General features: G+C 45.2%; 1 protein-coding gene and 2 long non-coding RNA genes across 4 annotated transcripts in view; 2 read left to right on the top strand and 1 right to left on the bottom strand.

Moving 5' to 3' along the window:
• Window positions 1–18,868, bottom strand: part of Spatc1 (spermatogenesis and centriole associated 1) — a 27,873-nt gene extending 9,005 nt beyond the window's left edge. The window contains exon 1 of the mRNA XM_005395837.2: window positions 18,274–18,868. Coding sequence (XP_005395894.1) covers window positions 18,274–18,478 — 205 coding nt within the window. The 5' untranslated portion in view covers window positions 18,479–18,868. The remainder of the gene's footprint in view (window positions 1–18,273) is intronic.
• On the top strand, window positions 11,360–18,347 carry LOC106149830. The gene is made up of 4 exons (XR_001236255.1): window positions 11,360–11,674; window positions 16,386–16,549; window positions 18,098–18,159; window positions 18,261–18,347. It is a non-coding gene; the product is annotated as an uncharacterized LOC106149830 (long non-coding RNA).
• Window positions 18,869–20,940: 2,072 nt separating the features above from the next.
• LOC102019978 lies at window positions 20,941–25,534 on the top strand. Of its 2 annotated transcripts, XR_262770.2 has the most exons (4): window positions 20,941–21,180; window positions 22,698–22,798; window positions 23,473–23,636; window positions 24,246–25,534. It is a non-coding gene; the product is annotated as an uncharacterized LOC102019978 (long non-coding RNA). The 2 variants fall into 2 exon arrangements; XR_001236254.1 differs by lacking the exon at window positions 20,941–21,180 and having other exon boundaries at window positions 22,636–22,798.
• The last annotated feature ends 6 nt before the right edge of the window (window positions 25,535–25,540 follow it).

The following is a 25,540-nucleotide window of genomic DNA, read 5'->3' as shown; positions in this document are numbered from 1 at the left end:
AAGAAAAGAAAAAGGGGCTGGGGATTTAGCTCAGCAGCACAGCGCCCACCTGGCAAGCGCAAGGTCATGAGTTTGATTCCCGGTACTGGAAAAAAAAAAAGAAAGAAAGAAAAGAAAAAAAAAAAACCACTGATAATCCAGTCACCCCATCGTGAGTCATGGAGACTTTATGATCACTTTGCTCAGGAATTGGTAAAGAGTCAGGTGGTAAATATTTCCAGCTTTGCCTGCCATATAATCTTTGTCCCAACTACTCAATCCTGTCATCCTAGTGTGAAAGCGGTCAAAGAAAACTCAGAAGTGAATGACCAACCAAGGACGTGTGTCAATAACCTTATTAATGGACACCAATTTTTGGATTTCATGTACTTTTTATGTGTCACAAAATAGTATTCTTTTTTGTTTTGTTTTGTTTTTTACCCCCGATACTGGGAACTCACAACCTTGCACTTGCCAGGCAGGCGCTGTGCCACTGAGCTAAATCCCCAGCCCCTAGTATTCTTTTTTTGATTTTTTCCAACCACTTAAAAAAATGTTTTTGCAACCGGGCGTGGTGGCGCACGCCTGTAATCCCAGCACTCGGGAAGCTGAGGCAGGAGGGTCGTTGTGAGTTCGAGGCCAACCTGGGCTACAAAGTGAGTTCAAGGCCAGCCTGAAATGCATAGCAAGACCTTGTCTCAAAAATACCAAAAAAAAAAAAAAAAAAAATGTTTTTGCAATACTGAGGATCCAGCTCAGGGTCTTCGCACTGAACTACATCCCAGAGCTGTTTTATTTTTATTTTGAGACAGGGTCTTACTGAGTTACTAAGTTGCCTAGGTTGGGTTCCAGTTTACAGTCCTTCTGCTTCAGCATCCCAGAGTTCTGGGATTACAGGCCTGCACTACTATACATGATTTGTAAAATTGATTCTTAATTCAAATTTGTATACAAACCAGAGGCAACTGCTGTCTTTTGGGAGTGTAACTACTGTGACATTACTGGCAAGATAGGGCTAAAAGGGTGAGGAGGCCCGGATGGACCTTGGCCAACCTCCCCAGAGGAAAACAGCCCAATCTGAGCTTCAGACCAGAATGAATTTTATTTTATTTTTAATTTTTAAAAATATTTATTTACTTATTTGTTGTCTTTTTGAGACAAGGTCTTGCTATGCAGTTCAGGCTGGCCTTGAGTTCACTTTGTAGCCCAGGCTGATCTCTCCTTTTTTTTTTTTTTTTTGGTACCAGGAATTTAACTCATGACCTCAGGCTTGCCAGGCAAGCACTTATGCAGCTGAGCTATATCCCCGGCCTGCCCAGGCTGGTCTCAAACTTACAGTGATCCTCCTGCCTCAGCCTCCTGAGTGTTGTGATTATAGGCGTGTGCCACTACGCCAGGCAGACTGAATTTTAGATAAGGTCGGTAAAGAGAAGGAGGTAACTTTACGGCTACCAAGGGTGCAAGTCACAGAAAGCATAACACCAAAATATATAATGCAAAAACCACAAGGTGGCAGTGAATAGTAACTACCCAGATCCAGGCCATAGGAACAATGACACAGGATACAGATGATGGAATTTTAAAACCTGGTCTATTATACAATGGAGGGATTAGACAGCAGATTTGAGCAGGTTGAAGAAAGAATCAGTGACCTTGAAACTAAATTGATTGAAATTATCCAGTGTGAGAAATAAAAGGAAAAATGAACAGAGGTTAAGGAACCCATGGGACACCATCCAGTATACTCCTTTCTCTTTCTCCTGGAAGGACCAGAAAAAATGAAAAGTAGAAAAAGGTACTTGAAAAAATCATATTTAACAACTTTCCAAATTTGGTGAGAGAGATGAGTCTACATATCAAAGAAACTCAATGAACTCCAAGTAGGTTAAACTCAGAGATATACACTGAGGCACATTATAACCAAATTGAAAGACAGAAGTTTGCAGCTGTAGCATGCTTGAGGCCCTGGATCCAATTCCCAGTGCAAAGAGAAGAAGCAAGAGAGATTTATGAATGAGGGAAGGGGATCCTGTATTTAAGTCTAACAGCACATTTTTCACCAAAAACTGAGGCCAGCCTGAATTACACAATGAGATCCAGTCTCAAAACAAACAAACAAAAATCAAACACAGAAAACAGAAAAGGAGAAATTAGAAACAAGACACTAGATATAAAGAAAACAACCAGCAAAATGGCAGAAATATATCTTTTCTTATCAATATTTTTTTTCTTTTGTAGTGCTAAGGATTGAATACTAGGCCTTGAGCATGTTAGGCAAATTTTCTATCTATAGGGAGCCATACAGATAGTCCCAGAAATTTCTTCAAATTATTAAAATTTCCAGTCAAAAGTCAGAGATTGGACAGAATGGATAAAGAAAACAAAGCAAAGTAAAAAAGACTCAGGCTGGGTGTGGTGGTGCATGCCTATGATCCCAACGCTTGGGAGGCTGAGGCAGGAGGATTAATTGTTATGAGTTCAAGGCCCCCTGGGCTCCATAGTGAATTCAAGGCAAGAAGGCAAGCCTGATTACTCAGTAAGATCCTGTCTCAAAAAAAAAAAAAAAAAGAAAAGAAAAGAAAAGAAAAAATATGGTAGCTAAGTGTGCTTGGAGTTGTTTCTGCATCTTTTATTCTGTTCCATTGATCCTTGGGTCTGGTTTTTTGTGTTTTGGGGGTTTTTTGGCCAGTACCATGCTGTTTTCATCACAGTAGCTTTCTTTCTTTCTTTCTTTCTTTTTTTTAATTAAGTCTATTAGGGCTGGGGATTTATCTCAGTGGCACAGCGCCTGCCTGGCAAGTACAAGGTTGTGAGTTCGATTCCCGTACTGGAAAAAAAAAAAAAAAAAAAAAAAAAAAAAGTTAAGTCTATTGGTACATTTTAGGTACACATAATGATCACATTCATCATAGGGAATTTTTTTTTTTGGTACCAGGAATCTAACTCAGGACCTTGCCAGGCAGGTGCTTATGCCACTGGGCTATATCCCCGGCCCTTATCATAGGGAATTTGTACCTGTCCATGATATATCTTGATTCTTTCTTTCCCCATTCCCCTCCTCTCCCTTCAACTACTCTTCCCTTCCTTATTTACAAAAGCTTTGTTTACATTTTTTCCTTCTTTTCTTGTTTTTTTTCTTTTTCTTTCCTCTCCCTCTCCTCCCTCTCTCTAGTTCCCCTTCCCATTTGAACATTTTCTTGCTATTTCACAATCTATTATATATTTTGGTCCTTATTTACACTTTTGGTTTCTCATACCAGCAAAACTAGGCAGTATTTACACGTGTCTGATTTATTTCACTTAAGAGTATATTCTCAAGGTGTATCCCTTTACCTGGAAATGTCTCAAGGTTTTTTTTTTTTAATTTCAAGACTGTTTATGGCAGAGTAGTACTCCACTATATAAAAGAACCACATCTTCTTTATCTATTCATCAGCTGATGGACATTTGGGGAGTTTCCAAAATTTAGCTATTACAAACTGTGCTGCTATAAACATGGATATCTATATCTATATCTATCTATCTATCTATCTATCTATCTATCTATCTATATATATATCCATGAAGCATGATGCTTTTAATTCTTTTGGGAAGATACCAAAGAAGGGGAATAACTGGTTCTAATGGGACCTCTAGTTCTAGTTTTTTGAGGAATCTCCACACTGATTTCCACAGTGGTTGTACCAGTCTATACTCCCACTAACAGTGGAGAAGGGTTCCTTTTTCCCACAGTCCCACCAGAATTTGTTATTGTTTGATTTTTTGATAATTGCCATTCTTTCTGGAGTGAGATGGAATGTCAGGGTTGTTTTATTTTTTTATTTTTATTTATTTATTTTTTTTGAGACAGGGTCTCACTATGCAATTCAGTCTGGTCTTGAGCTCACTTTGGAGCCCAGGCTGGCCTCAAACTCACAACGATCCTCCTGCTTCAGCCTCCCGAGTGCTGGGATTACAGGTGTGTGCCACCACGCCCAGCTCAGCGTTGTTTTAATTTGCATCTCTCAAATGACCAGTGATGTTGAACTTTTTTTTATATATTTATTTGCTGTTTCTACTTCTTCATTTGAGACGTATCTATTTATTTCAGATGTCCATTTTTGGATTGTGTTTTTAAATTTGTGGGATCTGATTTTTTTTTTCTTTATATATTCTACATAGTAGTCCTTTATCTGAGGAAAAACTGGTAAAATTTTTTTGGCCATTCTGTATCACAGTGGCTTTCTAATATGATTTCAAATCAGAGATTGTAATGCCCCCTCCTTTGCCTTTGTTGTCCAGTATTACCTTTCTATTCTAGGTCTTTTTTGGTTCCATATGGATTTTAGGATTGTTTTCCCTGGTTCTGTGGGATATGCTATTGATATTTTGATCTGGATTGCATTAAATCTGTATAACAGTTTTGGAAGTATGTGCATTTTCACCATATTGGTTCGGCCTATCTGAGAACAGGGATAGCTTTCCATTTTCTGATAGCCTCTTCTATCTCCTTTTTTAGAGTAAGGTAGGTTTCAGTATGTAGGTATTTCCCTTTCTTTGTTAGATTGATTCCTAAGTATTTCATTTTTCTTGATGCTATTGTGAAAGGTGTTGTTTCCCTAATTTCTCTCTCAGTGAGTTTGTTACTTGTGTACAGGAAGGCTATTGATTTGAGCATATCCTGCTATGCTGCCATATTTGGTTAATTAATTCTAGGAGTATTTTGGTGGAGTTTTAAGGGCCTTCTATGTAGAGTATTGTGTCATGAGCAAATAGTGATAATTGAACTTCTTCCTTTCCTATCCTTATTCCTTTTATTTCTTTCTCTTGTCTAATTGCTCTGACTAAAACTATATTGAACAGGAGTGGTGATAGTGGGCATCCTTGTCTTGTTCCTGATTTTAGAGTGAAAGCTTTCAGTTTTTGACCATTTAGTATGACATTGTCAGTTGGTTTGTCATAGATGACTTTTATTAGATTGAGACAAAGACCATCTATTCTCTGTAGGGTTTTTATCATGAGTTGGTGTTGGACTTTGACAAATGCTTTTTTGCATCTGTTGAGATGATCATGTGGTTTTTGACTTTGGTTCTATTGATATGGTGTATTACATTTATTACATTTACCATTGCTAGCCAGGGATACAGCTCAGTGGCACAAGTGCCTGGCAAACACAAGGTCCTGAGTTCGATTCCTGGTACCCCGCCTAAAAAACAAAACAAAACAAAAACCCACCAAAGCACATTTACCATTGCTACATCCCTGAGATGAATCCTACTTGGTCATGATGTATACTCTTCTTGATGATTTGCTGCAGTTTGTTTACCAGTTTCAGCACAATTTGTAATAGCTAAATCTTGGAAACAGCCTCGATGGCCATTGATGGAGGAACGGATAAAGAAAATGTGGTTTTTATATACAATGGAGCACTACTCTGCCATAAGGAAGGACACATTTGAGACATTTTTAGGTAAATGGACACACCTTGAGACCATATTTTAAGTGAAATAAATCGAAGACATGTTTAAATATCACAGTGTTTCTCTTATGTGGAAAATCAAAAGCATAAATAAGGACAAAAATGGATGATATATATTGGGAAGTAGGAAGAGAATGTTCAAATAGAAGGGGTACAAGGGAAAGGGGAGAGGGAAGGGAAGGAAGGGAAAAGGAAAAAAGAATGGAAACAAAGCTTTTGTAAATGGGGAGGAGAAGGGGTGGAAGGAGAGGAATGGAGAAAAAGTAAAGATGTATTATATACAGGCCCAAATTCCCTATGATGAATGTGACCAATATATATGACAAACACATACTAATAAAACTAAAAAAAAAGACTCAGGATCCAACTGTATGGAGACTCAAAATCACAAATAAGTGAGAGATACATAACAGAAAAAATGAAAAAAGGATATTCCATGTAAATCATAAGCAAAAGAGACTGAGAATCTATACTAATACCAGACAGAACAGATTTTAAATAAAAAAGCGCCGCAAAAGCCAAAAAAGAACATTATATATTAGTGAAAGGTTCAGTGTAACAAGAACATATAAATATTTTAAACATCTATACATTTATGCACTTATAATTTCAAAGAACATGAAGCAAAAAAAGAAATATATGAAGCAAAAAGTCAATGACTTCAAAACCCAACTTTTAATAATGGATAGAACTAGACAGAAGATCAATGAGGAAACAGAACTCAAGCCATTTTATAAACCAACAATCATACACAGGCAAGTTAGGTAGAAGATAGCAGGCATCTGGAGAGGCAGTGAGCTCCATAGTGAGTTCAAAGCAAGAAGGCAACCCTTGATTACACAGCAAGACCATGTCTCAAAAAAAAGAAGAAAAAAAAAAGCTGGGCATGGTGGCGCATGCCTGTAATCCCAGCACTCAGAAGGCTGAGGCAGGAGGATCGTTGCAAGCTCCAGGCCAGCTCACTACAAAGTGAGCTCAAGGCCAGTTTGAATTGTATAGCGAGACCTTGTCTCAAAAAGACAAAAAAGAAGAAAAAAAAAAAAAAAAAAAGGTAGCTGAGTGTGCTTGGAATTATTTCTTCAGGATGACCAGGCCTTGGTCAGACAAGCAGGAGCCTGAGGTCAAGAGTTAGTAAGGACCTGATGGACAGTTAAGCCCAGGAATGCAAGCAAGGTAATAAGCAAGGTGATAGATGACCACTATGACAACTTCTGCTCTTACATATCTGGAAAACTGCTCTTACTTTGTTCTTTTAATGACCCACTTGTGCCAGGTATGGTGATGCACACTTATAATCCCAGCGCTTGGGAGGCTGAGGCAGCAGGATTGCCATGAGTTCAAGGCCAACCTGGACTACACAGTGAGACCCTGTCTCAAAAAAACAAAACAAAACAAAACAAAAAACCTAAAGAAAAGAACCACTTGGATAGGATAGAGGCCAATATGCATGATGTACCTGTAGACATAGCTTGCTACGTGCCTCAACATCTCATAGGCCCATTTCTTTTTTTTTTTGTTTGTTTTTTTTCCAGTACCGGGGATCAAACTCATGACCTTGTGCTTGCCAGGCAGGTGCTGTTCTGCTGAGCTAAATCCCCAGCCCTTCATAGGCCCATTTCTTATTTAAGTAAGCTTAAATCCTATTGGTTGACCTTAGTTTGAATTAGAATGGTTTGAGGGCTGGTCATTTTTTGGCATAAAAACCAAAAAGTTTGAGTCCTTGGGGCTGGGGATTTAGCTCAGTGGCTCAGCGCCTGCCTGGCAAGAGCAACGTCATAAGTTTGATTCCCGGTACTGGAGAAAAACCAAAAAAAAAAAAAAAAAACCAACCCAAAAAGTTTGAGTCCTTGGGGCTGGGGATTTAGCTCAGTGGCTCAGCGCCTGCCTGGCAAGAGCAACGTCATAAGTTTGATTCCCGGTACTGGAGAAAAACCAAAAAAAAAAAAAAAAAACCAACCCAAAAAGTTTGAGTCCTTGTGGCAACCTACTTTTGGGTCCCTTCCCGACTATTGGAAGCTATTTCTGTCTTCTTAATAAACACTCTTCCTGTCTACCTCTTTTGTCCTTGACTTCATTCTTTGACTTTGTGAGACACAGACCCATGTTACACTATTACACAACTAGACCTAATAGATATAGAAGAATATTCCAGCAATGGCAGAGTGCACATTCTTTTCAAGTGCGCGCAGAACAGTGATGGTGAACCTTTCACTGATAACAGCCTGCTGTGCATGCATCCCATAGGTTCACCACCACTGACATAGAACGTTCACCAGGACAGACCGTGTGTTAGGCACAAAAACAAAAAAACAAAACAAAACAAAATCAATAAATTTATTTATTTATTTATTTATTTTGGTCTTTTTGAAACAGGGTCTCACTGTGCAGTTTAGGTTGGTCTTGAGCTCACTTTGTAGCCCAGGCTGGTCTCAAACTTGCAACGATCCTCCTGCCTCAGCCTCCCGAGTGCTGGAATCACAGGCTTGCCCCACCATGCCTGGCCCTCAAAATCAATACATTTAAATTGAAGGGCTGGGGAGATAGCTCAGCGGCATGCCTGCCTGGCAAGCACAAGGTCCTGAGTTTGATTCCCGATACCAAAAAAAAACAGAAAGCAAAAAAAAAAGATTTAATAAAAAGAAAAAAAATTGAAATCACATAAAGTATCTTCTCTGACTATAATGGATTGAAACTAGAAATCAGTAACAAAACTGGCTGTGGTGGTGCACGCCTGTAATCTCAGTACTCGGGAGGGAGGCTGAGGCAGGAGGATCGTTGCAAGTTCGAGACCAGCCTGAGCTACAAAGTGAGCTCAAGGCCAGCCTGAACTGCTGCATTATGAGACCTTGTCTCAAAAAGACCAAAAAAAAAAAAAAAAAAAAAAAAAAAAAAAAAGAAAGAAAGAAAGAAAACTTTCTGGAAAATTCGCAACTATGTGGAAATTAAATGACACAATTCCTAAATAAATGAGTCACAGAAATGATAACAAATTAGAGGGGCTGGGGATTTAGCTCAGCAGTACAGCGCCTACCCAGCAACCGCAAGGTCATGAGTTTGATCCCCGGTATGGGGGGCGGGGGGGATGACAAAAATAAATAAATGAATAAATAGATAGATAACAAATTAGAAAACACTTCGACACAAATGAAAATGAAAGCTGGGTGTGGTAGCATATACCTTTAATCCCAGTACTCAGGAGATTGAGGCAGGAGGATCACCACTAGTTCGAGGCCAGCCTGGGCTACATAAGCAAGTTCAAGGCCAGCCCACAATACATAGAGAGACCATGCTTCAAAAAAAAGGGCCGGGCGTGGTGATGGATGCCTGTAATCCCAGCATTGGAAGGCTGAGGCAGGAGGATTGCTGCAAGTTCGAGGCCAGCCTGAAACTGCATATTGAGACGCTGTCTCAAAGACACCCCCCCACTAAAAAAGAAAAGCAACAAAATAAAATGACAATGTTGTTTGTTGTTATCTGTAAAAGTACTGAGGAAGAAGTATTTGGTATGGTGAGCTCTGGGTGTAATTTAGCCCCATCATTTTCTAGTTTATTTGAAGAACTTTTATAACTGTACAATAAAAAGATATAGTCCAATTTAAAAGATGCAAAAGATAAATTTGATTGAAGAAAAATAAATAAATAAATAAATAAAGGCAAAGTGACTGAATAGACATATTTCAAAGAAGATACAGACATGACCAATGTAGAGGCTTATCACCATTATTTATGAGGGAAACACAGTTTAAAGCCACAATGCAGGGCTGGGGATTTAACTCAGCGGCACAGCACCTGCCTGGCAAGAGCAAGGTTGTGAGTTCGATTCCTGGTACTGGAAAAAAATTAAAAAAACCAAAAACACAAAAAACATGCAATACCACTGCATGCCATTGGGATGACTAAAATTAAAAAAATTAGATGATTACAAGTGTTGACAAGGATTTGGAGAAATTAGAACCCTTATCTGTATATTGCTGGTGGGGATGTAAAACGGTACAGCTAGCTGCTCTAGAAAACAACTTGGTAGTTCCTCAAACAATTAACATGAAGTTACCACATGATCCAATAATTCCATTCCTAGATATATATGTAAGAGACGTGAAAAAATATATATGCATTAAATTTGTACATGAATGCTTCTAGTGACATTATTCGTAAGAGCCCAAAGCTGGGCGTGGTGGCGCATGCCTGCCTGTAATCCCAGCACTCGGGAGGCTGGGGCAGGAGGATCGTTGTGAGTTTGAGACCAGCCTGGGCTACAAAGTGAGCTCAAGGCCAGCCTGAACTGTATAGCAAGACCCTGTCTCAAAAAGACAAAAAATAAAATAAAATAAAATAAAATAAAATAACATAAGAGCCCAAAGGAGGAAACAATGTACTGTAACTGTCCATCACCTGTGTAGTACATCCAGACCATGGAAGTTTTCAGCCTTAAAACCCAACAAACTCCCAACTCTCACCAAAACTACTAATTGAAGCTAGGTGTGGTAGCGCACCCCTGGAATCCCAGCACTTGGGAGGCTGAGGCAGGAAGATCGATGTCCTGAGTTCAAGGCTAGCCTGGGCTTTACATACTGAGTTCAAGGGCAGCCTGAACTACATAGCAAGAACTTATCTCAACAAAACAAAACAACAACAAAAACAGTTCTAATTGATGCTATAATACAGATAAACTTTGAAAACATGCCAAGTGGAAGAAGGCAGTCACAAAAGACTACATATATGATCCCATTTATATGGAATATCTGTAACAGGCAAATCATAAAAACATAGATTGCTTGCTGCTGGGGAGGAAAATGGACAGTAGTCGTATAATAGCTAAAGGGGATGAAGTTTCTTTAGGGGATGATGAAACTGTTATAAAATTGATTGTGGCTATGTATACATTCTATGAATATGTTAAAAGCCATTGAATTGTACACTTTAAATGTGCACGTTGTATGGTAAATGAATTATAGCCTTATAAAGTTATTTTAAAAAGACTGAGGCAAGGTATGGTGGCATACTCCTGTAATCCTAGCACTTGGGAGGCTGAGGCAGGAGGATCATTGTGAGTTCAAGGCCAGCCTGGGCTACAAAGGGAGCTCAAGGCCAACTTGAACTGCATAGGCAGACCCTGTCTCAAAAAAAAAAAAAAAAAAAAAAATTGACACACCTTACTCTTTTTTTTCTTTTTCTCCGGTACCAGGAACCGAATTCACGAGCTTGCGCTTGCCAGGCAGGCGCTTTGCCGCTGAGCTAAATCCCCAGCCCCCAACACACCTTACTCTTGCTTCTCTTTCTGAGGGTCCTAGGTATCTGGAAGCAACTCCCCAGAGACCCCCATCCGATAACAGGGACCAGGACATTTACAATGGAACATTAGCAGCTCAGGGGTCTTGCAGGGGAGAGCACTGCAGTCTGCAGGTACAGACCTTGAAGGAGGGAGTGTGCGTCCTTGCTACGTTGGGTTGGCCTCGGTCAGTGTCCACAGTATTTGCCACTCACCGGGTCACTGAGAACTCAACAGCAGTCTTGAGATGGGACACTGGAATTTGGGGGACGCTAGCAATATGCCCAAACCCCGGGTGTGGAGGAGCATTCCCATCTAATGGAGCTCCACTGTCAAACTAGGTTTAAGAGATTTCACTCTCAACTCCTTCTAATGCAAAATGTACAAGAGACTAATGCTTTCATTTTATAATTTGTATTTAACTGATTTAGATTTGTGAGTTGAAAATCCTGCTACGTTCCGCACAGTACTAGAACCTTGCAGAGAACGTCAGATTCCCTGTTTGTTTTTACTTTGGATCTAGAAAGTTTGGTTTGCTACCGCAGACAATTGAGGTTAAAAAGGAAAACAAATGATTTAGATTTAAAAATGCAGTTTCTCATTTTTTAAATTAAATTGTTTGAATTCCTGGTTTCCTACCCAAACTTGCTGCTCTCGGTCTCCCCCTCGCGGGGTGGGGGGAGCTCGGTGGCTTGGCCTTTTTCACTTTCACTAAAGAGCCCGCCCCACCAGCCGCGCTCGCCCAAGGCGGGCAGCCCTCGCGGCCACCGTACCTCTACTTCCGCCTGCCGGCCAAGCACAGGACTGAGACCCGAGGACGCGGTGCGTCTGAAAGCAGTCGCCGGCCTGGCTAGCCCGCACTGTGGGAGGAACCAAAGGACGGGCGGGGCCAGAACGTGGAGCTGGGCTGCGGTGCAAGGGCGGGGCTGCTGTGTTACCCTGCGAGAACAAAGCAGGGACAGCCAGAGGTAGTCTTGAAAAAAAGGGGCCCTCTCCGTCCTCAAGGAGGGCAGGGGCTGGGGGCGGGGCGTGATGGGCGGAGCCAGAGAACCGGGCGGGAACCTGCGCCTCTGGCTGAGCGAGCCGAAAGGGAAGGCAGCCGCTCCCGACCGAGTTTCCACAGCGGGGGCCCGAGGGTGGGAGTGTGAAGTGAGGAGGAATAAAGGGAGATCAGAGTAGTGTCCTGAGAGGAGATCCTGACAAGAAGGGCGTCTTTAGGGGATGGCGGCCTGAGGGGTGGGGGTCCTGAGAAGAGATCAAGAGGGGAAGTGTGTCCCGAGGTGTGTGGCGTCCCCAGGGGAGGGGGCGTCCCGAGAGGAATGGTGTCCAGAGGGGAAGGGGTCCTGAGGGAGGTGGCATCCAGAAGGGAGGGCGCCCGGAGGAGAAGAGGTCCCTGAGGAGGGTGGATGCCTGAGAGGAGGAAGGGAGGTCAGGAGGGGAAACCAGGGTCCTGAAGATGGGGGACTGCTGGGACGAGAGGGGAGATTCCCGAGGAAGGAGGGTTCAGGGATGTCCAGGTAATTCAGCGTCCTGAGCAGGCGGAGTGAATTTTAGGGGAGCCTCAGGACTGGCCTGAGGGAGACTTGGGCTGCCCTCTACGAACGGTGGACTCTCCATTACCCCTGGTAAACAAGAAGCAAGGGCAGTAAAGAAATTTAATGTGAAGGGGCCGGGGATTTAGCTCAGCGGCACAGCGTCTGCCTGGCAAGCGCAAGGTCGTGAGTTGGATTCCCGGTACCGGAAACAAACAAACAAACAAAGTTAGTGTGATGCTAACGTCACCCTGCAGCCCCCGTATCAGCCTGCACTCATTGCCCTTACAGCCTTAAACGTGCACATTTCATCCACATTTTTTGAGATTCTTTAAAACTGCACCTGAACCTGAAAACCTACATATACTCAGTCCCCCCTTTAGATTTTTGCTGATCTCAATCTGATCTCAGCCTGCCCATAGGTAGAGGAATAAAATCTGATCTTTCCCACAGCTTCGGTTTCCGCGTGAGCAGATGGTTTCTCGCGTGCTGTTATTACAGGGAAGACAGGCTGTTGGACGAGTAAGGATGCCTTTAGAGCGTGCAAGAGTCTTGGGTATAAGGCAAGGTTCTGGGGTGGGAAAGACATGCAGGCATTTAAAAGTCCTCTGTGAAAAAAAATGGAAGAAGGCTTCCCTCTGCTGGAGGAATCTTTTATCAGCCTGTAGTTCTCAAGAGAAGATAATGGGGAAGAAAGCATTTGGCCTAGAGAGGAGAATGGGCTTAGGTGAGGGAGAAGGAGGATTAGGGGCTGGGGATTTAGCTCAGCTGCACAGTGCCTGCCTGGCAAGTGTGAGGTTGTGAGTTTAATTCCTGGTACTGGGAAAAAAAAAAAAAAAAAAACCAAAAATTAAAAAAAAGAGAAGTAAGAAGGATTAAGTAATGGGAAATGGTAAAATGGTTCCTGGCAGCAAGAGCAGCATTTTATCCTGATCATGTGTTCCATGCTGACCTTTTTCCGGCCCCAACCATTTTATCCTGATCATGTGTTCCATCCCGACCACCTGTCACCTGACCTCCATGTAGAGGAGCCAGGTCTGACCAGTGCAGGCAGGTGCCAGTTTTCCACGCAGTCACTGTTTTAATGTCTTGGGCACTTAGGTAGGCCCTCATTTCCTCTTTTCTGTTATTCCAGTAGTCTTGCCTCTCCATCTATCTCTCTTTCCCAGGGCAGGGCTCTGAGCAAGTCCTGGAGCCCTTGACCAGTCAGAGTCCTGTCCTGGTTCTACCTCTCACCTGCCCTGTGTGTGGGCCAAGATCTGAACCTCCTGTCACCTGTTTCTTCCCGATGATGTTTATTTAACCAACAGCCAACATTTCCTGCCACTCAGACTGCCCACTCTGATCACACAGTTGTAACTTCTGGTTGGAAGATCACTCCCAGACACCTGGTCTTCAAGCCTTTCCAGATCTCTGGTACACTGGCCTCTTTATCTTCTGCCCACCTGACAGCCTTTCTGGTCTCCACTTATCTCTCACATGGCATAGTCCAGGAGTCTCCTCCCTGTAATAACAGCGCATGAGGAACCACCTGGAGATTGATGTTCCTACACTCTTGCTTAACTGTCCTAAGCACTCTACCTGCATACTGTCCTCATGCCTACCCCCAGGCCATGAAATTCTATAGAAGTCACAAGGTTGGTGGCTGCTGCCTTTGAAAATTCCCACTGGAGATTAATGCTGTTTTGCTCAGTATATACTCAGACCTCCCAGGTTCCTCTCTTGGTTCTTTCTTCTACCTTCACTCTCAGACCACTCCCATTTCCTGCACTCTACTTTTTGCTCACAGAGAATTTTTTTTTTTTTTTTTTTTTGTCTTTTTGAGACAGGGTCTCACTGTGCAGTTCAAGCTGACCTTGAGCTCACTTTGTAGCCCAGGCTGGTCTCGAACTCTCAAGGATCCTCCTGCCTCAGCCTCCTGAGTGCTGGGATTACAGGTGTGTGCCCCCACGCCCGGCTCACAGAGATTATTTTTACAGAGAAAATTGAAACCCTACATCTAGAGTTCCCGTAGTTTCCCAACACCTGGCATTCACACTCATCCTTCTTGTCCTCTTTTCCTTCTAGGACAGTGGAAGAGATGCTCTTCCTGCAGTCAAGGTACCTCCACATGAAGTTCCTTTTCCCCAGTCTTTTCCGGTTCCCTACACATATTAAGAAACTCAAGCTCAGCCAGGCTTTTGATATTTTCTGTCAAAAATATAACTCATTGTCTTCCTCCAAAACTGCGTTTCCTTGTTGTACGCTCACCTCTAGCATTTGCAGGATTGTGGGAAGAGCACAAATGGAGGCCCACTTGCCATATGGTAGAGTAGTTGAATGTTATCACTCAAGCCAACTGTTAAATTATGTCCTTTTTTTTTTCCACTTTGACAAGTAAAACTTTGTAACAACCTAGAAGATCTGATAGGAACTTAAGATTCTTGTACTTCCTGGAGTTTTGGGCCAAGATGTGCTACCTTGGGGAGAGCTGACCCCCTGGTGTCAACCTCATTCCACACCCTTTCCTTTCCCATCTGGACTTGGTCTTGCACTTTGAGGGTTCTGGTGTTCATGATTTTGAGCACCTGTAGCCCACAAGTCCAATCTCTGCTCATACCACCTAAGCTTCATTTCCCTCCTGAATTGGCCACGAGCACAAAAGACAAGAAGGTTGACCTCAGAAAGAGGAATTGAAGGGTCCAGGCTTCAAGCGCCTCAGTGGCCCAAGCGTCTGCCTGGTAAGCGCAAAGTGCTAAGTTAGATTCCTGGTACCAAAAGAGGTGGGGAGAGAGAGGAATTGAAATTTGAGTTCATGGGGTCAAATCAAGAACAACAAGTGCATCATAGGGCTGGGGAAGTAGGCAGAGCAAGGAAGTGGGCAGAGAAAGAGTCTCTGAAGCAACTGTAAGGATCCACCTTGGCTGGGCCTGAGATGACAAATTCTGTGCCATCAGTCACCCAGTCACCTCAACCAGGACAGCAGATATATTCTGGTTACTCTATTCATTATTGCTCACCCTCAAGTGGTTAGGGTTTCGTTTTCTTACTAAATAACTTGAATGAACTTCCGTTTACCTGCAGTTTACGCAATCATCTCTTATTGGAATGATTTCAACAGCCTCAGTCTAACCCATCTCCTTTCTTCAATCTTGTCTTTTTTAATTCCATTCTTCCCACTTCTCTGAATGAACTTTCAGAGCACAATCATGGCCACTCTTGTTAGAAACCATGTTTCTGCTTATTGCCTATAGGCTCCTTAGCATGTCCAAACTCCTTAGCATGTCATTCACAGTTCTTGCCAGTCTGACACCTCCAGTTGCACTGTTCACACCTCACTGGCCCCCACCCCACAGAAAGACACTAAACACACACAAATATAAACACCACACACACCACATATACCCACATAAACAACACACATTCACACTATCAGAGATACAGTAGAAATGCATTTAGACCATATCATACACACATTCATACATACAGCATACACGTTCACACACTATCACAGAAACTGACACACAGCCATATGTATACCTTCACTGACATAGCACACTCTCAAAGTACATAGCTACCTCCTCCTCTTTTGCCTCCTGCCCCTTTTGCTATACTGGAGATGAGTCCTAGAGCTTCACACTGAGCTATGTCCACAATTCTTTTTTATTTTTTTAAGACAGGGCTTGCCAAGTCACTAAATTGTATAGGTTGGGCTCAAACTTGTGACCCTCCTGCCTCAGCCTCCTGGAGTGCTAGGGTTATGAGTGTGTCCCCTGCTTCCAGCTCACAAACAGTTTCTCTCATATACTCAAGCATATTCTCACATACATACATATACCCACATACCTCAATCACTTCTATACCTATACCACATCTACACATTCCAGTGCACACTATATACACGTACACTCTGATACACATTACATATGTTTACACACAGAAGTTGAGCTTTAGTTTTCATTCCTACAACCCTTAAGAACAGGGTCTCGCTATGTAGTTCAGGCTGGCCTTGAGCTCACTTTGTAGCCCAGTCTGCTCTCAAACTTGCAACGATCCTCCTGCCTCAGCCTCCAGAGTGCTGGGATTACAGGCATGTGCCCCCCACCCAGTGAGAACAGTCCTTTTTTCAAACTGCTCTTCCAATTTGAACTCTCATTTCTCCCTTCAGCACCAGCTGCCTGGATTTCCTGCCTCCAGAAATCCTTTCCTGACTTCTAAACTTGACAGTTCTGGAGTTGGATGATCGGAAGTAGTCCAGGAATTCCCTTGAGAGTAAAACATAAGGCTTGCTTGATTGGCTGGGTATAGGAAACCAGAATCTAGCTTCTTAAGGTGAGATTTCTTAAATGTTGGGCCTCCCCATTCATATTATTTTTGTCACCCTGTCGGTAGTCTCAGAATCATTAACTATACCACATTTCAAACATGAGGGTCCTATGTGATTGTGATTACTAGGGAGAAATGAAGACCACCCCACTATAGCCAGGCTGGATGGCAGGGAACACTGTGGGTAGGGAGCAGGGAAGTAAGACAGCAGGAGAGGCACACAGACTGAGGGCTCTAACATCCTTGTGCAAAGGCCCATAGTCTCAGTCAGAAACACGTCTGGTTTGGAATGAACTAAGTTCTAGTCATGCATTGTCTGCAGAGCCCTTGGGGGGGATCTTTATGTCTAGTGAAGAAGCACTGAAGCCATGCAGTGAGAGTGCTGGCTGAGGGTGGAAGGGCAGGGCACCAGAGCCTGAGAGTAGCAGTGATTAACATGAGCGAGGGGGGCGGACAACTGGCTTGGGAACTCAGAAAGAGGGGCTTGGAGGAGAGCTATTAGTTTCAAATGCCATGCAGAGGTGGAGAAGGCTGTGGCACCTAGGGAACCACCCACAACTTTTCTAGAACAGTGGTGTCAGGTCTGTTGCTAAGCTGTAGAGGTTTAAATAGCAGAGGCCAGAAGAGCAAAGTCCTCTCAGGGAAGGGAGAAGAGTTTGTGCCTGATGTTGCACAGACAGCAGGCCAGACAGGGAGGGGGAGGTGCAGGTCTGTGACAGGGCAGGTCACTGCAGAGGTGGGTAGGCTCTGAGCACGTGGAGAAGCCTTGGACAGGAAGGAGCACAGCCTTCTCGGGACCAGAAGAATGTTACAGGCAGGGAAGTGGAGCAACAACCAGCAGTCTTTCATCACCCGCTTATACCCTTGTAACCTTCACCAACATACTGTATTGTGTCAGCCACAGACTCCTATGGCCACATCCTGGAAACTGCCTGCCGCTCAAATTTTCTACCTAGTATCTCCAATGCTGACCACTGTGCACATGGCTTCCCATTCTTCCAGATCCTCTGTCCTTCGTGTCACCACTCAGCTCTGTGGTCCTTGTTGCCTTCTGACCTCTGGCCACTGACTCAGTCCTTATACTGAGGCCTAGCTCACAGTTGTCATTTCAGCTCCTGTTCTGCAAACTGCAACTTTTTTGCCTGTTCTGTTTCACCCTACTCTCTACATCTCCAGCCCAAGGGCTTCTGTCACACCCCAGCAATTCCCAAACCTTGGGCTTCAGTTCTAGTTCTTCTCCTCAGCTTCTGCATGTGGGTTGTCAGTTGCTTTTTGGCCCTCTCTAACTAGAGAGTAATGGGGGAGAAAAAAGGGGAGCTGAGAGGGAGGGCCGGGGGAAGCTGAGGTTAGGGATGGAGTCAGGGTGGGGATGCTGAGGGTTAGTGACATGCTGGTCCCAGTAGAGCAGCCCATTTGGACTCCAGAGCTGGGAAGTCTTAGTCTATGGTGCTGCTTGGAAGTTTGGTTTAGGGCAGGGGTGTGGATAGGGGCTCCTACCATCAGGTGAGTGCAGCAGACTGAGGCCTTGCTAGTTTTGCCCTTTTATCCCTACAGTCTTGTGTGCTCATCTTCCCTTCACCTGATGGGGTCAGTGTTCCCCAAGTTTGTTACTACAGGTATGTATATTCTCCTTCTATGATTTTGCGAGACTGCAGCACGCTGAGTCTCTCCTCTCTGCACAGTCTCATCCTCCCCTCCCTGCTGTCCTTGAACCCAGCCTTTATAGTTACCCTGGTGTTGAGCAGGGCCTGTTGCCACCTCGCCAAGCCCACTGGCGATCGTACTGATGTTGATGCTGCCCGCCTGAGTCTTGATCGCAGACCTGAGTTCTTGATTCTCCCGAATGAGCCGCACGAGCTTCTTTAGTTCCTCATTCTCGTGCACCAGCCTCTCTATTTGATGCCGAAGCCCTTCATAATTGGTATGTAGAGACATACCCTGGGGCAGCAGAGAAGGTGCAGCCCACAGGAGGGCACCGCACCTGGATGCTGCCCAGGGCCCTGGGTCTTGCCCCAGCTGGAAGAGGGTACCAGAGTCTACCAGGCTGGCCTACTGGGCCCTGGCTATTGTGAGGTCAGAGGCCCTCCTTGGCCCCTGCTCTAAAAGGCTCAGCTCTCTATGCCACTGAGCCAGTACACAGGCCCTGCCTTGTCCTGGGAAGTCTCATCCAATCAATTAGATTGAAGAGCATAAAATCCTGAGGGTTTTTTTGGGGAAGAAGGTGTTAGAGTCCATTCCAGTCCCAACCCCTGTGGCAAAACTACAAAAGCCAAGCCAGGCGTGATGGTGCAAGCCTGTAAACCCAGCACTTGGGAGGCTGAGGCAGGAGGATCATTGGAAGTTCGAGACCAGCCTGGGCTACAAAGTGAGCTCAAGGCCAGCCTGAACTGCATAGCAAGACCCTGTCTCAAAAAGACAAACAAAAAGACAAGAAAAGAAACTACAAAAGCCAACCCTACCTCCTTGACAGACATCTGTAATATAATTTGCATCTGAGAAGACAGGCATCCTGCTCTGGCCTGGTCCACGAATGTCGGCCCCTCCTGAAGGTGTCCTGCCAGCTCAAACAAAACCTTCTGCACACCAAAGTCAAATCCTCCTGTGAAATAATGGACTGGCACCTCTATTCCTATATAAGCCCAAACTCCTTGCCTCTCGGCGTGCGTGCGATTTTTATCCCGCCCATCACTCCCCTTCCAATAAAATTACCCTCTCTTCTCTGTTGCTGTGCCTGGTACCTGGTCCCTCCACCAACCTTAGAGAAAGAATTCTGCCTCAAGATTGTAACAGAAATCCTGCTAGAGTTTCCAGCCTGCCCTATGGATTTCAGACTTCCCAGCCCTCCACAAATATAGTGGACCAATTCCTTAAAATAAATATCTTACTATAAAATAACTATGACTTATACACTGTCTCTATTTCCCTCTGTACCACTGCTTTCCACACTGTGTGTGTGTGTGTGTGTGTGTGTGTGTGTGTATCTCACAACTGTGGCAGCCATTGTGTTAGGAGCTAAGGGTTTAGTGCCAGTCATAAGCAGGCATTGTCCTTATCAACCTAGTGGTACAGTGGGGAGTGGCTGTGAAGTGAGTGGTCACAATGGTAAGTGTCAGGTTACCCTTGTGATGAATATTGCCTAGGGGAGGCACATGGTGCTGGGAGAGGCATATGAGTGGTTTAGGTCCAGATAGACCAAGAAGTGACAATTGAGGTGATGTGAGGAAGAACATTCCAGCAGAGGGAACAGGCTGTGCAGAGGCCACGGGGAGTCTGCTCTGGCAAGAGAACTGTGGAAATAGAGCTGAGGACAAGGTAGCCAGGTGTGGTGGCGCATGCCTGTAATCCCAGCGCTCGGGAGGCTGAGGCAGGAGGATCGTTTTGAGTTCGAGACCAGCCTGGGTTACAAAGTGAGCTCACAGCCGGCCTGAACTGCACAGCGAGACCTTGTCTCAAAAAGACAAAAAAAAAAAAAAAAAGAGAGTAGATGTCTGTGATGGAGGAAGGATGAAGGGTCTGGCGTGAGACAGGGGCTGATGCTGATCTTCATCACATGGACTGACGTAGGGAGGAGAGTGGGCAGCAGTTTGGAGGGAAGGTAGCTGCTGATTGGTGCATAGAGCCACAGCAGTCACCCAACAAGAAACAAGGGTAGTCAGGATGCTGGTGGTGCTGGGCAGGTGGAGAATGTGGACAGGGCTGAGAAGTGCTTGGTGATACAGGATGGAATGCCTTTGGGGATGGCCTAGATATGGGGAATGACACAAAAAAGAAAAAAAAAAAGAAATAGCCTCTGTGGTAAACACAAAAAAGAAATAGCCTCTGTGGTAAAGGGGCCGGGGATATAGATCAGTGGTACAGCACCTACCTTGCAAGTGTGAGGTCATGAGTTCGATCCCCGTTACCACAAAAAAGAAAAAGAAAAAAATAGATATGGGGATGAGGTGAGGATAAAGGCAGGGATGGCTTTGCAGTTTCTGGCCTGGGTGGTGGAGTCCCTGGTTATACCAACCCAACAGGGAGGAAGACCAAGTTTAAAGCAGACATCCTGAGCCAAGTGTCAGAGTGCTGCTGAGATCAGGAGGTCAGGGAGATGCGTCGAGGAAGCAGGGGTTTACTGCTTCAGTTCCCTGCTGTGCATTTTGGAACCATCAGCTTCTAAGTGGCAACTGAAGCTGTACAATAGGATGAGGTCACCCAGGAACAGAACAGAATGATAGAGCCGGGCATGGCGGCTCATGCCTGTAATCCCAACACTCGGGAGGCTGAGACAGGAGGATTGTTGTGAGTTTGAGATCAGCCTGGGTTACAAAGTGAGCTCAAGGCCAGCCTGAACAGCATACGAGATCCTGTCTCAAAAAGACGAAAAAAAGAAAAAGAATAGAAGAAAAAGAAAACAAAAGAAACGAATGATAGAAGAGGTGGCAGGTCCCTTGTGCCTTGAAGAGCTAGGACATGACTGCAAAGGCCATAGAGTGGAAGGGCCCATGGGCCTGGGCAAAAGACTGAAAGAGATGGCTGGGGAAGCAGAGGGTGATCAGCTGAGATGGGACTGAAACATACATCAGCTCTGAGGACTTGGACTTGTGTCACTGGTGACACACCAAACAGTTTGAGTGGAGTGATTTGGCTAATTCCAGGTCAGTAACCCTGAGAAGTGAGTGGGAAGGGAAAGCAGGGACAGCACACGTAACCCTTCCAGGGCTTGGCTGTGCAAAGAAGAATGTGGGCAGAGCTGTGGCAGATCCTTCTCTCAGTGGCGCCTTTCTCTTTCGGAGACCGGCGCCAGGGAAGACTGTGGCCCCCTGCAGCCTTACCACCAGGCTTCCAGCCTCTCATTAGAGTCACAGCACACAGCAGGGGTTCTCTGAGGTGCCCCCAGAATGCTGAGCTGCAGTTTCTGTACTATCTGTGCTCATATCCATCTTCCTCTTCACTCCAATTTCCTCTTTTTCCTTTTCTTTTTTTCATTTCTCTCTCCCTCCCTTCTTTGCTTTTTTTCTTTCTTTTTTAGTACTGGAGATTGAACCTAGGGGCTTCACACTGATATATCCCCAACCACACATACCCTGTACTTTTTTGAGGCATACTGAGCTTGCACTTGTAATCCTCCTGCCTTGGCCTCCCAGAGTGCTGGGATTACAGATACATACCGCCACTCCTGGCTTGCAGCTTTCTTTTTCTTTTTTTGTCTTTTTGAGACAAGGTCTCACAATGCAGTTCAGGCTGACCTTGAGCTCACTTTGTAGCCCAGGCTGGTCTCAAACGTGCAACATGTCCTAGCTCTTCAAGGCACAAGGGACCTGCCACCTCTTCTATCATTCGTTTCTTTTGTTTTCTTTTTCTTTTATTCTTTTTCTTTTTTTCGTCTTTTTGAGACAGGATCTCGTATGCTGTTCAGGCTGGCCTTGAGCTCACTTTGTAACCCAGGCTGAGCGCTAGGATTACAGGCATGCACCACCATGCCAGTAAGAAGCCAATTCTTGACTGGGGTAGTCAGGCCTGTAGGAGCGATAAGAATCTCCCAGATCCCACTCAGGATTTGCATTCCTCAGAGACCTCTTAGGAACTCCCTGCAAGTGAACCTAGGTGTTGTTCCATGTCCTTGTGCTAAGTCAGATGTACTCCTTCTGGTTTTGGGTCACTACTTTATACACAATTTGTCCCCATTCAGATTTGCTTCATTAGATTCAGCTCAGCATTCTAGCTTAGTGAGGACTTCAAGGATCTTTGTTCTCCTCTTGGCTTAAGATTCTTGGCAGATTTAGCAAGATTCTTTCTCAAGCCATCTTTTCAGGGCAAAAAGTTACTGAAGCACCTCTAATTTGGAGTCCTCTGTCCATCTCCTCTCCCCTCTACCTCCACCTCCACCTCCACCTTTTACCTCCCTGAACGGCACCTTAGGAAGCAGCCATATTCTGCATATGGCCCATGAATAGTAGCAGTACTGGCCACGTGACTGTTTGTTTTATTCCTGCCTGCTGTGGCCACTTTTAACCTCATGGTTTGCCAGTATGTGGTAACATCCTGTTAGTGTCAAGGAACTCCTGGGAGGGGTTTGCCCAGCCTTTGCTCCCACATATTCAGTTGGCCCTTGACTGCCAGTGGCCTCCTGATGGTCGCAGTATCTCCTCTGTAACCTTCTTTTCTACTTCAGGCAATGAAAGAGCCATGGATGACATTTATTGAGCGCTCATTGTATGGCAGGCACTGTTGTGACCGTCCTAACAACTTGCAAGGCAGAGATTACCTCATGTGGTAGGTGTGATTGGGTCTCTAAACTGGGCATGGTGTTCATGCTTGCAATCCTAGCACTCAGGAGGCCGAGGCAGGAGGATCATGAGTTTGAAGCCAGCCTGGGATATGTAGCGAGTTTACGGCCAGCTTGAGCTACACAGTGAGACCCTGTCTTAAAATACACTCCTGGGTGCCTGTCTTTCAATATTTTCCCAGCTGTCAATGTCAGGGATTAGTGCAGGCATGCTAGTCTCTGACCTGCTGTTCTGGCCTCCAGCCCACCTCTTTTACCACAGTCTCTCTGCACAGCTGCCAAGGAGACAGGTTGTTATTCTGATGGCCCACCAGATGAAGGCTCTGCCCACACAGAGACTCAGAGTGACATTCCAGGAGGCCAAGGGCCACATCATAGCCTGCTCTGTGTTTCTTTTTCTTTTCTTTTGTCTTTTTGAGACAGGGTCTTGATATGCAGTCCAAGCTGGACTTGGGCTCACTTTGTAGCCCAGGCTGGCCTCCAACTTGCAATGATCCTCCTGCCTCACCCTCCCGAGTGCTAAGATTGCAGGTGTGCACCACCATGCCCGGCTGCTCTGTGTTTCAGAGCCCAGTATAAGCCTTTGTATGTAATAGGTGCTTGGTAAATGCATGAATGCATAGATATTCAAAAGATTTTTTTCTTTTTTTTTTCCTGAAAGAATCACACCAGACAATGTGATGTTGACTAGCAGTTGGAACAGGCAAGGTGTTAACTGGCTCTTGAGTGTCTGAGGAAGCCCACATCCCTTTGAATCTGGAAGGTTTGGGAAAGCAGCAGCTCCAGGAGAGTGGGGACATCTGCTGTCCTGCCAGGCAGGAGCTGGTAAGAGGGGCCTCAGAGGAAAGGACTTGGCTAGAAGCAGTGACCTCTTGGAGTATGACCTTGGTCATCAGCCGCACGTTTCATCCGGTTACCCCTAAGGAAGGGATCAGGGCTAAATGCCAGGGCAGAACCTAGGAGCGCTCTTACCGGGCTTTGGAGCCTTGTTAATTTCCTCTTGTTGCTGGTTCTTCACTGCTTTTTACCAAGCGTTGTTTGGAGGGCAACAAAGGCACAGAGTTGAGAAGACCAGCATTCAGGGTAGGAGCTGAAAACCATGACGGGAGGCAGAGTCACCCATGAGAGAAGGGCAGGCCAACCCTGGAGCCTGCTAGAGGTGTGCAGCCAGGGCTTTAAGCCCCCAGATTTAGGCCACTATCACAGACTACTTTTTTTTTCTTCTGTTTTTTTTTTTTTTTTTTTTTTTTTGACAGGGTCTTCCTGTGCAGTTCAGGCTGGCCTTGAGCTAACTTTGTAGCCCAGTCTGCACTCGAACTCAAAACGATTCTCCTGCCTCAGCCTCCCTAGTGCTGGGATTACAAGCGTATGCCACCACGCCCGGCCACAGACTGCTATTGATGGGGCATCTTACCAAACCTTTATTTCTCATAGCTTTAGAGGCTAAGAAGCTCAAGATTAAGGTGCTAGCAGAGCTGGTGTCTTTCTGGGAAACAGATGGCTGCTTTTTTCTGTGTCCTCTCGTGGAGGAGCTCAGGAAAAGAGAGGAGAAGCAAGGACACTCATCCCATTTACGAGAGCTCCACCTTCAGGACCCGTCACCCACAGATCCTACCTCCTAACACCGTAACCTTGGGAGTTAGGATTTTGGAGGTACACAAATATTTCAGTCCATAGCAAACGCCAAAGCCCAACCTCAGACCCATGTTGCTCCCGTCCTGACTTCCCATTAACTCCTACACCTTCAACTTGTGTGCTACCCCTAAACCCTCCCACCCAAGTCTCTGCCAGTTGCCATCAGACCTGCCACTCTCCCTTCATCCGCAGCACAGGACAGTTATGAGCCCCAGCTCGAGACTTTCTTGCTGTGCCTGTTTCCTGTCTGCACAGTGGGGCTAATGATGCCCCTTCCGCCCACTGCTGTTACATTAGATGAGGTAATGCATGGGAAACAGGGCACTGCCTGGCACACCATAAATCTAAATGCATTTTCTCATCAGCTCACAGATCTGGAGAACCTGGCAGGTGCTGGGCACACTGTGGCTCCCAAAGGATGCTTCAGGAAACAGTCAGGCATGTGGAAGCCAGGTTCTCTCTCTGGCACTGTCTATATTGCTGAGAAATGCCCAGTGCAGCCAGGTCGGAAGCTGACAGGAGCACGGGGCTCTGTTCCCTCCCTGGGGTGCTCACAGGAGGTCATGGAGTTGGGAGCAGGGGCTAGGCTCTGACAGGCCTGTGCCAGGGTCCCTGCTCAGGCAGTATGGCTGTTTGGCCAGGGACTGTGTGCCCCTCCACGCCCCAGTGTCTTCCCTTGGAGCATGCTGTCTGTCGCTGCTGTGAGGACCATGTGTTCAGGCATTTCTCTAAAGCAGGCATGGAGCGGTTCAGGGAGCACAGCAAAGGCCCTGCTGCTGTGGAGCTGGCATTCTGGGATGATGGGCAGTGGACAGATAAAGGGGTGATGAATGTAGTGGAATGAAAAGAAAAAAAAAAGAATGTAGCAGAATGCATGTCTTGAGGATGGATAACACAGGGGCAGGGAGATGAAGAGGGTGGGGATTTTTTGGGCACAGGGTGGTCAGGAAGGCCATGCTGATAAGGTAACACTTGGGAGGAGACCTAAACAATGAAACCAGGTACAGTACTAGGGACTGAACTCAGGGCTTCACACCTGGTTGGCAAGCACTTTACCACTTTACCTGAACTTTACTGTCCCTTCTTTTGCTATA

Source organism: Chinchilla lanigera, unplaced genomic scaffold, assembly GCF_000276665.1.
Source record: "Chinchilla lanigera isolate Chin_1 unplaced genomic scaffold, ChiLan1.0 scaffold00053, whole genome shotgun sequence".
Taxonomy (NCBI): Eukaryota; Metazoa; Chordata; class Mammalia; order Rodentia; family Chinchillidae; genus Chinchilla; species Chinchilla lanigera.
The sequence above is the reverse complement of the archived record's forward strand: the minus strand, read 5'-3'. Positions and strand labels throughout refer to the sequence as shown.